Here is a 15,140-nt window from a genome sequence, read left to right as displayed (position 1 = left end):
GCATTGTTCAATTACAGTGTCCTTAAATCCATTGTAAAGAGCACTGATAATCTCCCAACAGCCTACAGCAGCAATTATGCTGGAAGTGAAGTGGCTTCCAACAGAGCTTTACTGATAGTTCATGCATGAAAAGCTCTTTACAGCTCTTTGATATTAAATTGATTTACAGGATGAGATTAATAAAGGTGATCTTGCTCTTCCAGTAAGTCTTCGGAATTTGTAGTAGCAATTCCTTAATGATTTGGCTCTTACGTTTCCAATGAATCGGATTTAAGAAAAAGTAAACCAACGTTGCTAAATTTCTAGCAGATTCCTCCCGTTCTATAATGATCTGATGGAGACTGTTACGTAATGGCATGGAAAGTCCCAGTCTTCTGACTTCTCCTGGATTTCCTCCCACATGTAGCACTGCTGGCTCAGGAGTGAGAATTATTCTTGGAGGATAGCTTAACTCCTCCCCTCTGGCGATGGATGAAGGTTTATCCCTCTGCAGTAACACAACTTCAGTACAAACAAAAACGTAGTAAAAAGGGGAACCAAATGCCAGAGGAAGGGTGAAACTTGCTTCAACAATCTCAAACTCTGTGCCAAAGAAAATAGGGTTAAGACCGTTTCTTCTTCATTAGCCAGGTCTCAGTGAAGATGACCCACATTTTTGGAGGGGGGGGGGTGCAGTGCAGAGGTGTCCCTCAGCAGGGCCACCTGGAAAAATGGGAGTCAAAATCCACAGTAAGCTGGTGCTAAGGGCTTATAAAGGCTAAACACGCCCATCTGCTTCTCCCACGAGGGGGAGACAAAGCCCAACCTCCGCCTCCCCAGAATGTTTGGTTCATTCCTTCTGTAAGAAAAAGGGCTCCTCCCGTATGAATAAAATGGATTGGATCTAACGTACTGCCTGGGTTTCTGAATTACCATATGTGACTGACCATTCGGTTACACCCCCATTAAGACCGGGGTAGCCCTTTCCTCAGCTTGAGGAATGCAGGTCAGTATGAGGGGGAGGTTACCATGCGAATGCGGGGTCTGGAATGGCCGTCCCCCTGGGACTCTGTTTAGCAGCTCCCTGCAGAGAGCTTCAGGCAATCCTTTAGGTTTCCTCAGTTAGGAGGCAGAGTTTGTTTGGAGTCTTTTCCAGTTAAAGGTGCCATGCACGTCCTACTTGAGTGGTCTTGACCAGGGTTGGGAGAGTTTTCCTTTCCTGTCCACTCACTGGCTGGCTAGTATTTTCCCTGTGGGTCTCTTTTGGGTTTTAAGACTATTGGACCCCTGGGCCTTTCTTGGACTCAGGGCATGAGAATCAGCCTCTGTCTAGGATGCCCAGGATAGGGAAAACCTGCCCCTGAAGTGGTGGTGACCCATTGTGAGGAGGATTTCCGGTGTTAAATTCAGTTGGGGATAAGAATTTGGGGCCGATGCGTAAAAAGTGTATCCAAACTGGGCGCCCATTCTTTCAACACGCGCACATCCTCCTCTCCTGGGTGTGCGTTGCAGTATTATGAGCTGCTGTGCTAAAAAGAACATGCTAGGATTAAACTGTGCATGCCTAGTCCTCAAAAGCATCGGGCACCCTGGAGACGTGGCTGTGGGTGGGTTAGGAAAATGGACAGTCGATACATGCGTCCATTTTATCCTGCCACAGATAACTTACCGGCACGATATGCACAGCCTGGAGCACGTATATTGTGTGCACATAATTTTTCATCAAGCCTTTTGCTTTTTTAAATATATTTTTAGTCATCACAAAGAGTAGATCTTAGTAGCATGACGATCCTAAGTAGGAGGAACCAATGAAAAGCAGTTTAGTGTTTTTTTTTTTTTAGTTGAGTCCTTGACGCACAAGACTACATCAGCGCCGGGACTGGCAATAGATTTTCCGTATTTAAAAAGTGCATGTCAGGTGCATGGTGAATCTTTTTTTTTTTTTGCATCAGGAGTAATAGCTAATAGCCTCATCTACATGGCATTTACATGTGATGAGCACTATTAGGTACGTGTTTGGATATGCTGATCCCCTTATTGCATCAGGTGTTAAAGTCTAGCACGTCCAATCGTGGGTTAACCTGTGCACTTTATTGCGTCAGTCTGAGTTCAAGATCTAGGTGGATGCTTTGGCTGTCCTTCCTTCCTGTTTTGAAGCAAAGAGCTGCTTGCTTCAAGGGGAACCCTCTCATCAGGGATCCAGAAAGAAGAAATAGACTGTAAGAGCAAGGAAATCTACAGCTCCTCGCACATTCACCAAGGTAATGGTGGCGGCAGCAGCTCTTCGGCATCAGGGGTGCTGGTGCACCCTTATCTCGACGATTGGCTGATTCGGGAGAAATCATTGGACGGATGCCATTCTTTGGTTCAGAAGGTTATTCGTCTGCTAGAGTCTCTTGACACCCAGTCAAGAGATTCTAGCAGACGAATAACCCAATTGACCACCCAGGTCAATTGGGCGAAGAGTCATTTGGAGCCGTCCCAGACACTAGACTATCTTGGGGCTTGTTTCGACACGAGACAAGGAAGTGTGTTTCTCAGAGGAGAGAGTGATCAAGCTACAGTCGAAAGTTCGCCGCTTGTTGGTGTTGAAGGTACCCAGAGCCTAGGATTTTTTTGCAGGTTCTAGGATTGATGGCCTCAACGCTGGAACTGGTGCCGTGGGCCTTCGCGCATATGCGCCCACTTCAGAGGGCCCTGTTGGAGAAATGGAATCCTGTCACAGGCTTTTCATTTACCGGTCTTGCTGAATGTGATGGCATGGAGCAGCCTCTTGTGGTAGCTACAGTCGTCCTATCTGCAGCGTGGGTTCAGTCTCGAGGTTCCGGAGTAGGTGGTTCTCACTGCCGATGCCAGTATCTCTGGTTGGGGGGGTGGTCTGCGAGCGACAGTTGACCCAGGGCACTTGGTCGGAGGTAGAAGCCTCGTGGCCTATCAATCGGTTGGAGACCAGGGCAGTGCGGCTGGCACTTCGAACCTTTCTCCCCCTCGTTCAGGGTTGTTCTGTCTGACAATGCCGCAACGGTAGCTTACATCAATCATCGGGGTGGCCCTGGAAGCTCAAGAGCTGTTCCAGTGGGCAGTTAGCTGCGTCTCATATCGCGGGTGTTGACAACATCCAGGCCAATTTCCTCAGTCAGAGTTTAGATCCAGGCAAGTGGGAGTTGGCGGAGTCCGTGATGCGGCTCATCCGGAAAAGATGGGGTTGTCCTCATGTAGACTTGATGGCAACTCGGCTCAATGCAAAAGCTCCTTGGTATTTCAATCGCAGGAGGGAGTACGGGGCTGAGGGAGTAGATGCTCTGGTAGTTCTTTGGCCTCAGGGGATCTTGCTTTGTTTTTCCTCTGTGGCCTCTGGTGGGCAAGGTGTTGTGCGCATAGACACACCGGAAAGGTGATCCTAGTAGCTCCAGAATGGCCGCATTGACCGTGGTTCGCAGATCTCATCAATCTAGTGATGGACGGTCCACTGCACCTCAGTCATCTTCCAGATCTTCTCCATCAAGGTCCTGTATTTTCCGACCAGGCAGATCAGTTTGGCTTTTGAAAGGCATCGCTTGAGGCGGAGAGGATATCCAGAGCCAGTGATTGCTACGCTCTTGCAGGCTAGGCAGCAGGCTACTTCCCTTTCGTATGTTCAGATTTGGAAAGTGTTTGCGGCTTGGTGTACCAATCGGGGGATATAGGCAGTTCGTGCCTCTGTTTCTCACATCTTATCTTTCCTACAAGAGGGTTTAGCTAAAGGCCTTGCCTTTAATTCCTTTATGGTGCAGGTAGCAGCTGTAGCCTGCTTGCAAGGGTAGATTGAGGATTATTCCTTATCTTCTCATCCGGACGGACAGAAGTTTCCGGTGTGGAAGGTCTGTCCTCCCTGGAACCTTAATCTTGTTCTCTGTGGATTGTGATATGCTCCATTTGAACGAATTCGGAGAGCGACGCGTAAGGATTTGACTCTCAAGGTGTTCTTGGTGGCCATCTGTTCCGCCAGGAGGATTTCTGAATTGCAGGCCTTGTCATGTAGGTACCCATTTCTTCAAATATCTGATTCTGGAATCATGTTGCGTATGGTTCCTTCCTTTGCCCAAAGATGATTTCTGCCTTTCATGTTAATCAGACTATCGAGCTCCCAGCACTTAACAGAGATGGAGGATTCTATGCAGCATGCTCGGGAGCTTAAGCTGTTGGATGTCCGCAGGGCCTTGCTCCGCTATCTCAAGGTTACTAATGATTTCAGAAGGTCTGATCATCTGTGTTCTATGGAGCGGATCAAAGAAGGTACCCATGCCTCCAAAGTAACTATTGCCGGGTGGCTTAAGGAGGCTATTGGGTTGGCATATATTCTGAAGGGCTGTCAAGTTCCTGAGGGTTTGTGGGCCCACTCGACATGGGCAGAGGCTCAGTTGGTGTCTCTGCAAGAGATTTGCACGGCGGCGACTTGGAAATCACTGCATACATTTGCAAGGCATTACTGATTAGATTTGGGAAATTCTGATTCCCGGCCACCCTCTCTAGGAAGCTTTGGTACATCCCAGGAGTCGGGTACGTACAGGGAAAAGAAAATTGGTTCTTACCTGCTAATTTTCGTTCCTGTAGTACCAACAGATCAGTCAGGAACCCACCCAGGTTGGAGGGGGAGAGTCTTCCGCTCAGCTATAATCATTTCAGCATACGTCTGTTCTTCGTTGGTTTATAAGTTTCAAGTTACACATTTTTCAAGTTTAGCCAGTTTCTGGCATATGTTTTTTCAGCTTGGTTACAGATTACTACTGATCCACTGCAGGTGGCACCAGGGCTTTTCAAGCAGGGTCATGAGGCTTTTCTGTCTCCATCTGCTGGCAGGGATGAATAAACCCAGGAGTCTGGACTGATCCATTGGCACTACAGGAACGAAAATTAGCAGGTAAGAACCAATTTTCTTAACTGCTAACTGTGAGTAAGGGAAAGCAGACATCACTGGACACCCATCTGGTGTTTTTCTACGTTGGGGGAAGAGAGAAGTTACACTGTGTATCATACTGTACCATGTTTACCAGATTGGAAGGGTTTTTTGACCAAGCTAGAGACCCTGCCCACTGGGAGCTCCACGTAACCTCCACCCTCCTGGCCCTGGTATGCGAGTCCTGCAGAGAGAGGGAAGAGACTAAAAGAAACCAAGAGCATTCTGTGGTGCTGCTGTTTGGGACCACTCATCACGGTTCGCCCAGTGCAGCCTTTAATTGTGGACACCGACAGTGACTCCAGAGTGCTTATTTCACACTCGCTGCACCACTGTAAGGACAAGTCCCCTCGCCCAAGGGAACACAAAGGGGGAATATGTAGCAAGGTCACCCCCCCCCCCTTCTCACTGATCCCTGGAAGCAAATCTTCCCCCCTAGCCTACCTACAAAGGATCCAGCCCTGGAGGTAAGACTGCGAGCTGGCCGGTGAGTGCTTCCAGCCCCAAAGAGAAACACATTCTTTTATGGCCCCACCCATGCAGGACCAGGACACGCACACCGGCAGTTATTTAATTTGTTTTAATCTTAGTAACGTGTTTTTATTTGTACTGATGAATTGAGTGCATCGTAATCCGTGTTTAGACATTGGGAGAACAGGCAAGTCCTGGCAGCAGTCATGAGCTGCTTCAGACCCCATGCCCTCTTCAGAGGGACAAGAATGAGGGCTACTTTTTCTCAACAAAATGTACCACAACACACAATCTGGATGTTGTGGGGATCCTAATTTGACAAATCTTTGACTGGTGTTTGTCCAATCTTGACGTAAAAGAATGGTGATCGGATTTTGACTTTTCAATTTTGACTGAGGTTCTAAAGGCCACCTTGCTCTTCTATACTCATGCGCTGCCTTCGCCTGATTGCTCCGGCCCATGAGACTTTATTGATATAATAATGTGACATCCGTGCCCATGTCATCCTTCACAGCTGTGGTAAAGATCTCCTGGGGTGCAAGACTCGCATTGACAAGCCAGATGAGGATGGTAACGGGGAGATCTGCTTCTGGGGCAGGCACATATTCATGGGCTACCTGAACATGAAAGAGAAGACTGAGGAGGCCTTGGATGAGGAGGGCTGGCTGCACTCGGGGGACCTTGGAAAACAGGACCAGGAGGGCTTCCTCTACATCACTGGCAGAATCAAAGGTAAGGGCCAGTCTGGCTGTATGCCCAGAGTAAATCCAGGCCAATCAAAGTTTGTAAAAGTTAACTTCTTGGTAACTAGAAGAGAATCTTGGGCGTCGCCTAGATGAGTTGATATCTTTTTAGCTTGTATCTGCAGTGCAGACATGAACTCTGAGGCTGATTCTGCTTTCGGGTTAACGTGACTTCCTGGTTGCAGAACTAATCATCACAGCAGGAGGTGAGAACATCCCACCAATCCCCATTGAGGACCGTGTAAAAGAGGAGGTGCCAATCATCAGTAACGCCATGCTGATTGGAGACAAGAGGAAGTTCCTGTCCATGCTGCTCACCCTGAAGGTAAGGGGAGGTGGCCATATCCCGCTGTACTCTCCGCTAGACAGAGTAGAGATGGGATAGTGCTTAGTTACACAGATTGGGGAGAAGTGGACAGATAATGGAGAGGGTACAGTTACTGTTGACCAGCCTTGCAAAACACAATTCTATATACATGGGAGTTTAGACGGTCAAAAATACTTCTTAATCTAAATCCTAGGTCAAAATTTAGTGGTGCAGTGAGCAGGTAGCTAGGTGGTTAACTTAACTGGCTCACGTTGGTTGGGGTATTCAGCAGGAGACGTCCCTGGTTATCCGGATAACTTGGCCATTCAGGAGGCTTTGAAGAATGGAGACACGAGCATGCTGAGCAGGAGCTCTGGATGGGGGATTAGGCCCTTCAGTGCCATCGTCCAGTGAAAGGAGCCAATCGTGGGTCTCTTGATCCAGCGTGACGTGAATAAATACCGATGTTCCAGGAGTAGTTGTTCAGTCTAGAGCATCACTTCCTGAGAGCTCTGGGGCCTGGCACTTGGCCAGCACCTTTTTACGTTTTTTTAAGGTATGAAGTTAGGGAGATTAGGGCAGGGGACTGGATCTTGTTTGGCGAGCTTTTTCTTTAGTTATCAGGCTAACTTAACACAGCTATTTTTCCAACCAGACAGGGTAATTCATTAAACTGCGTTATGACGTTAACGCCTACGATAACACATGCGATATTTCACAGTGCACGGCACGAGTGCAAATTTGACAAACTTATTCAAAGGGGGAGGGATTGAGGAGGGGCTTGGGCGGGATTAATGAAAATGAGGGGCATAATTGCACCATGCGATAGTGTGCGTTGTGCTATCGCATACTTTTAACACCGGAAATAACGACACCTTCGTTGCAGGTGTTAGGCTGTGCGATATGACTGAAACAGCCACAACGCAATTCACAATAAATAGTAGCTCGAGCTGAGGTTTTGGGGCCAGTGTTTACATGCACAGTGAGACACACAAACATCACAGCACACAAGTGAAGATTTGAGGTCAATTGGAATGAGGAAAGTCAGTCAAAGATGAGATTTCTACAATGTTCTCTCGCCCTAGCTTGATAGGACTCTCTACCAGAGAGCTAGGGTGAGAAGATTACTTCAGTCTCATCTTAGTCTGACCTTCCTCACTCCAAATGACCTCAAATCTTCACTGAGGTCTACTGTCCTGTTCGTACGTCTCACTCTGCGTGTAAAACTGGCCCCAAAACCCTAATACCCTGTACATACCCGGATCAGTCCAGACAGTGGGTTGTGTCCCCCTTCTAGCAGATGGAGTCAGAGCAAACGTCGAAGGGTGCTCCCATATAAGCCAGTGCACCCTCTGCCATCCTTCAGTATTCTTCTGACTCCACTAAGACTTCTGAAAAACTAAATTTAGTGCTCTTTTCTCTATTTCTTAGCTTCCTTCCTTTCTTAAGATGGATCAAGGTTAACAGAGGATAGTAAAAAAAAAAAAAAAAAAAAAAAAGACAGGGAAAGCTCAGAGCCTTGTCTAGGGCCTAGCAATCTAACTTGCAGGAAGAGCTGTTTTTCAGTCTCCATTGCTGTATTTGCTTTGAGGGGGTAAGTTTTTGTACCTTACTTGCAGGTTAGATCTGTAAGCCCCGGGGTGCAAGTTGGTGGTCCAACCTCTCCCCTTTTCCTCCGAGCTGACCCACTGCCCTGAGAAGTCATTTTGCCTCGGGGCAGCCTCCACAGAGACGTGACAGTCCTCTGTGTGGTGTAAATAGCAATTCAGGCAGGTCGGGGAGAAGGAGTAGTGCCACAGACGGGGTTTTTCCCTGCTCCTCACAGCCACTCACCAGCGATTCATGGGCGGCTCAGCTCACAGTCCCATGCCGCAGTCCTCGAGGTGCTGCACGGGTGGAGAGCCTGGCTCTCCCGCGAGGGGATCTGCAAGATGCCTCCCTGGTGGGAGGGTTCCTCGCGGACGGCAGGACAAGTAGGTTCACGTGTGGCGCGCCTTGATGCACGGAGGCTGACCCCGATCCCGCCCGGGAACGGTGGCCATATTTGATTCTGAGCAGACTGCTCCAGAGCACAATTTGAATGCTGGTTCTTCAGTGCTGCCACCGATCCTGACCCCTGTCAACCCCCTGGACCCTTGTCCACCTGCAGGAGACCCCCTTGGTGCCTTCTTCTGGACCACCTCCATTTTCGGTGGTCCAGAAGAAGGTGGTGCATTAAAAGCACAAAGCCTTCCTGGCCAAAATGGGACAGCAGCAAGATCCAACAGGGCAGCCTCCTCCTAAGGTGAGCAGGATGGCTGATCCCCAGGGCCTCTGGGATGCCCTCAGGGAGTGGGGGCCTCAGGACCTGGGGTTCACCAAGGTGCCTCCAGGGTCCGCATGGTCTATCATCCTCTGGGGGGCTTGGCTTCTCTTCCTCAAGGCCCTCTCCTGGACCCAGACCTGGATGAACCCTCTCTGATAGCTCAGATGGAAGGGGATGATCCCCAGGTACTGCATCTCTTCCAGAGGGATGTTGGATCCGCTCATATACCATATGTCGTGCAGGAATTGGATATTGAGGATCCACAAGGCCCTCCAGGGCCTTCTCCACCAGCTAAGAAAGGGGAACCCATGCTCTCGGGTCTATGTTCAGTCTAGGTATTTTCCTTCCCATCCTACTTTACTGTAATTGCTGTCCCAGGAATGGGATTTCCCTGAAGCCTCCCTCAAGGTGGGTAGAGCTATGGATAAGCTATACCCCCTCCTAGACTATTTTCTGGAGCTCCTCAAGGTTCCCAAAGTGGATGCAGCAGTATCTACAGTGACGAAACAAGCTACCATTCCAGTGACGGGAGGTTCTGCCTTACAGGATATGCAGGATAGAAAACTCGGTGTATCTCAAGAGAGTATTCGAGGTGTCTGCTCTGGGCGTCAGAGCAGTGATCGTAGTTCTCTCACAAAACGGGCAAGACTCCGATGGGTCCAACAGCTCCTCAGTACACAAGAACTGTCTCCTGCCGAAGTGCAGCAGGCTTGACTGCCTGGAGGCCATGATAGCGTATGGGGCAGATGCGCTATATGACCTGCTCAGAGTTCTGGCCAGGTCTATGGTTTCAGCAGTCTTGGCCAGACGCTTCCTGTGGCTCCGCAACTGGTCGGCGGATTCCTCCTCCAAGACCCAGTTGGGCTCCCTACCCCTCAAAGGGAAATTACTCTTTGGACATGATCTGGACCAGATTATCAAGTCACTCGGCAAGAATAAGGTCCACAAGCTGCCGGAGGATCGGCCGCGGGCTGCTAGGACAGACTGTTCCACTAGAAGCCATTTTGGAGCCAAAGATGTTTCCGTCAACCAAGAATTGCTACCTCTCGTCTGCCCTCTTCGCGTTCCCAGTCCTGATCTCATTCCTTTTGTGGCCGAAGACTGGCTCAGGATAATCTTCCCCAGGGGGCAGCTCCCAAATCTTCACAATGAGGCCGTGCCAGCCCACTCCTTGGTCCCCAGGATAGGGGGCTGTCTCTCTCTCTTCCAAGAGTAGTAGGTCAAGATTATCTTGGATCAGTAGATCCTGGATATTCTAAAGCACGGTTACACTTTAGATTTTGCTCGTCCTCTAAGAGACAGGTTTCTCTTCTCTCCCTGCGGACCACCACAGAAGCAACTCGTAGTACGCCAGACACTAAACAGGCTCTTGGCCCTCTGAGCAATTCGCCCGGTTCTTCTGGAAGTGGGAGCCGTCCATTTCTCAGTCTACTTTGTAGTCCCCAAGAAGGAGGGCTACTTTCATCCAATCCTGGATCTTATCTCCACATTCCCATCCTCAAGGCACATCGGCGCTTTCTTCACTTCAAGATTCTGGGACAGCATTTTCAATTCCAAGCCCTGCCTTTTGGACTGACGACAGCTCCCCGTACCTTCACCAAAGTAATGGTAGTAGTGGTGGCAGTCCTCAGGAGGGAGGAAATCCTGGTCCACCCCTATTTGGATGATTGGCTCATCCGTGCAAAGTCCCTGGTCCAGTGTCAATAAGCGATTAGTGTTGCTTCTCCTTCAGTCCCTCAGATGGGTGGTCAATTTCTCAGAGCAACCTTACTCCATCTCAGTCCCTGGACTTCCTAGGAGCACACTTCGATACAGCTGTGGGCAAGGTACTGCTGCGTCCGGATCGGGCCCGGGCTCTCATCTCCCAGGTACAGTGATTCATTTCACTCTTCCCACAGCCTGGTATTATCTTCAGGTTCTGGGTACTATGGCGTCCACTATAGATCTGGTACCTTGGGCTTTTGCGCATATGCGTCCTCTGCAGAGAGCCTTGCTCTCCCGCTGGAAACCGGTTTCTTGGGAGTTTCAGGCCATCCTGCCACTGCCAGAGATGACCAAGGTTAGTCTGGCCTGGTGGCTCAACCTGGATCATTTGTTAAAGGGAGTAACCTTGGCAGTCCCTCAGTATGTGATTGTCACCACAGACGCCAGTCTCTCCGGTTGGGGAGCGGTCTATCAGACAAAATCGGCACAGGGGTTGTGGACAGAGTTGCAAGCATCCTGGCCAATCAATCGCTTGGAGACAGAACGGTACGCCTGGCGTTGAAGTGTTTTCTTACCCTAGTCCAGTGTCGGGTGGTTCGGATTCTGTCAGACAACGCAACAGTAGTGTACATCAGTCAAGGGGAAACAGTCGTCACGTTTCTCGGGAGACAGACAAGTTGCTGGCCTGGGCCGAGGTCCACCTTTCCCGCCTAGCGGCCTCTCATATTGCAGGAATGGACAACTTTCAAGCCGACTTCTTGAGTAGTCAACGCATAGATCCCGGAGAGTGGGAACTCTCTGAGGAAGCAGTGGCACTTCTATTCAGTCGGTGGGGATCTCCCCACCTGGACCTTATAGCCACTCTATGGAACGCCAAAGCTCCACAATTCTTCAGCCACAGAAGAGAGCACGGCATGGAGGGGGTCCAGTAATTCCGGTGGCGCCAGAATTACTGAGCCATCCACTTGGTCAACCTCGCCGTGGACGCCCCTCTTCACCTGGGACATCTACCATGCTTACTGCGCCAGGGTCCAGTATTTTTCGACCAGGCAGATCGCTTCTGTCTTGAGGCCTGGCTTTTGAGAGGTGCCAGCTGAGAAGACGAGGATACCCAGAGGCCGTGATCTCGACTCTCCTCAAGGCTAGGAAGACCTCTGTCCACTGCCTGTGCCTGAGTTTGGAAGGTCTTCGACACCTGGTGTGGCTCCGTACCTGTCTCGCCGCAGATCGCCTCAGTGGCTGATACTTTCGTTCCTGCAACAGGGCCTGGAAAAGAGAATGGCCTACAATTCCCTGAGGGTGCAGGTGGCTGCCCTCAGTTCCCTGATCCAGCACCGGGAGGGAACCCCCCTTTCCTCTCACACGGACATTGTACGATTTCTCAGGGGAGTGAAACATGTTAAGCCTCCAGTACATGCTCTGTCCCCCTCATGAACCTCTACTTAGTTCTTCGAATTCTAGGCGGCCCACCTTTCGAACTATGAGCCACTACCCTCAAGGATCTTATGCTCAAGACAGTCTTCCGGTGGCTATTTGCTCTGCCCACAGGATTTCAGAGCTTCAGGCACTATCGTGCATGGATTCAGGAGTTTCCTTGCGCACGGTGCCCCCTTTCCTGCCCAAGGTTTCCGTGTTCCATATGAATCTTTCTCAACTGAAGATTCCCATGAGCTGCGCAAGCTTGATAAGTGCATCCTAATTTGCTATCTGGAGGCCACAAATGACTTTTGCTTTTCGGATCATCTTTTTGTACTTTGGAGTGGCCCAAAGAATGGGACCAAGGCTTCAAAACCCACCATTGCTCGCTGGCTGAAGAGGCAATCGCCTCAGCATATATTGGTGCCGGTCGACAGCCTCCGGTGGGCATCAAGGCCCATTCCCTCCGAGCTCACATGGGTTTCTAGGCGGAGAGTCAATCTGTTTCACCTCAGGAGATATGCCGAGCAGCCACCTGGAAGTCTTTACATACCTTTGCTCAGCACTATCATTTGAATCTACAGCCACCGATTTTCGGCTCCTTTGGCAATTGGGTCAGTCGAGCAGGGCTATCTGGGGCCCACCCTAAGTAGGGAAGCTTTGGTACATCCCACTGTCTGGACTGATCCGGGTACGTACAGGGAAAGGAAAATTATTCCTTACCTGCTAATTTTCGTTCCTGTAGTACCACGGATCAGTCCAGATGCCCATCCCAAGGATTTATGGGATTGGGATTCTTTCTGCTCAAATTGTCTTCCGTATGCCATGTGTTTAGTGGCTGTTTCATGGTTCATTTTGCAAGTTTAGTTGCCTCTTGAACTGTACAGTGTGTACTAAACTTTAAGTTGAAAGGGTTTTATACCTTGATCCATCCATCTTGTCTCTTCAGGCTTTGATATTCTTAATACTGAAGGATGACAGAGGGTGCACTAGCTTATATGGGACGTTTTTTCTCCGACTCCATCTGCTGGAAAGGGGACATAACACACTGTCTGGACTGATCCGTGGTACAGGAACGAAAATTAGCAGGTAAGGAATAATTTTCTTATCAGCACCATGATTCTAAAATTCATAGCCTCGCCCCTTTTTATTGCAGGCATTATCCATGCAAAAATTTATAGCATTTTGATGAATCTAGACCAGAGTTAGGTGGACTTTAGTCAGTGAATGGAAGAAACTTTTAAATGCAGTCCTTAATTACTAGAGCGTTCAGATCACTCATTTGAGATCAATGTGCCAACAGTCACAGTGCCTGTTGATTTTACTGCCTATCACACATTAAACCACTGATTATTTCAAATCTTTTATATACCGACGTATAGCAATCTGCCTTCACTCCGGTTTACATTAAAACAACTTATTACATTAAATGAACATTGGAAACGACATATTACAGTGAGTGTACATTTGAACGAGAGACTTATTGATTGACTATAATATTCTAAAAAGAACAATTCTAACAAGCGAATTGAACATATATGAGATTAGGTCATTAGATAATTTTTAGGTAAGTTGAGACTAGAGTATAGCATCGAGCATATGGTGCGTTCATCAATGGACATAAGGTGCATAAAGCTTTATCGTCAAAGGGTATGGTGGGACTGAGAGAAGTCTGATTTCGGTAAGCAGAGGGGTCAAGACCTATAATTAACTATAAAAGGTACATTATTAGGAGATCATGGATGGGTGAGAGGTGGGTAGGTGAGATATGTGAGCGGAGAACATTCGACACGTTTAGAGTGTGTCAAACAGATATGGATAATAAGTGAGGATAGTTGCATGCTGCTTAACCCACGCCATCTCTGAAAGTTTGGCTGAATATCCATGTTTTTAGTTCTCTTTTGAAGGATTTGATGTCGCTAAGTGAGCTTAGGCATTGTGGTAAGGAGTTCCATAAGTTGGGTCCTGCTATGGGGAAGGCTCTGTTCCTAGTGTTTGTAAGCTTTGCTAAAGGAAGAGAGGGTATGTCTAGGTGTAGTTTGCAGGCGGTTCTGGTCGTTCGTTGAGGTTTGTGTTTCTGAATCATGTTATTGAGGGCGGTGTTGTCTGCTTTGTATATAGCATTGTGAACCATTGTTAAAGTTTTGAATTCGATTCTTTGCTCGATTGGAAGCCAGTGAAGACTTCTCAGAACAGGGGTGATGTGTTCTGATTTCTTCTTGCCGGTTAGGATTCTTGCTGCGGCGTTTTGTAACAGTTGAAATGGTTTTAAGGTAGATTTTTGGAAGGCCAATCAGGAGTGAGTTGCAGTAATCAAGGCTGTAGAAAATAAGAGATTGTAGCACGGTTTGGAATTCATGTTGGTGAAGGAGCGGTTTTAGATTTTTCAGGATGTGAAGTTTATGAAAGCCTTCTTTAATTTTAGTTGCGATGTTCTTTTTTAGGTTAAGTTCATTGTCTATCCAGATACCGAGGTCCTTTGCAGAGTTTTTCAGTTGGATGTTGTTGATGTTATCGATTTGTAGGGAGTGTATTGGAGGAGTTTGTTCTGAGTTGTTTCTTCCTATGAGGATGCATTCAGTTTTATTCATGTTGAGGCATAACTTTAGTTGGTTCAGCATGTTTCTAATTGAGATTAGGTGTTTGGCTGCAGTGCTCAGTGCCTCTACTATTGTGGTTACTGGGATGAGGAGTTGAATGTCGTCTGCATACATATGTTACGCCAAGGCTTGAGATGAGGTGGCAGAGTGGGAGTAGGTAGATGTTAAAGAGGGTGGCCGAGAGGGCGGATCCTTGTGGGACACCAGTTTCAAGTGGGAGGGGATTTGAGGATTTGTTAATGGTGACCTTGAAGAATCTGTCTTTTAGGAATGATGTGAACCAGTTGAGTTTTGCTGGAAAGACCAATGCTTGCGAGTCTTGACAACAGGCTTTTGTGGTCTACAGTGTCAAATGCCGCAGAGAGATCGAGTAGGATTAGAAGGTGACTTAGTTTGTTGTCGAAACCCCTTATTTTGTTTGATAGATTGACGAGCAGAGTTTCAGTACCTCGATTTTTCCTGAGTCCGTGTTGTGTGGTATGCAGAATGTTGTTGTTCTCTAGGTGTTCGTTAAGCTGTATCAGTGCTGCTTTCTCAGTCATCTTTGCAAGTAAAGGGAGGTTTGAGAGAGGACGGTAGCTATTCAAATCAGCAGGATCCAGATTCTTCTTTTTTAATATTGGTGTGATTGTTGCAGTTTTTAATTTAGTTGGAAGCTCACCTTCTTAGTGATTTGTTG

General features: G+C 48.3%; 1 protein-coding gene across 5 annotated transcripts in view; it reads left to right on the top strand.

Moving 5' to 3' along the window:
• The window catches only part of LOC115079566 (long-chain-fatty-acid--CoA ligase ACSBG2-like), a 157,893-nt gene that overhangs the window by 131,002 nt on the left and 11,751 nt on the right, over positions 1 to 15,140 (top strand). For all 5 annotated transcript variants that reach the window (XM_029583236.1, XM_029583218.1, XM_029583227.1 and 2 more), the window contains 2 exons: positions 5,901 to 6,118; positions 6,315 to 6,454. In XM_029583236.1, coding sequence (XP_029439096.1) covers positions 5,901 to 6,118; positions 6,315 to 6,454 — 358 coding nt within the window. The remainder of the gene's footprint in view (positions 1 to 5,900; positions 6,119 to 6,314; positions 6,455 to 15,140) is intronic.

Source organism: Rhinatrema bivittatum, chromosome 1, assembly GCF_901001135.1.
Source record: "Rhinatrema bivittatum chromosome 1, aRhiBiv1.1, whole genome shotgun sequence".
NCBI classification, from domain to species: Eukaryota; Metazoa; Chordata; class Amphibia; order Gymnophiona; family Rhinatrematidae; genus Rhinatrema; species Rhinatrema bivittatum.
This window is presented reverse-complemented; position numbering and strand designations above follow the sequence as displayed.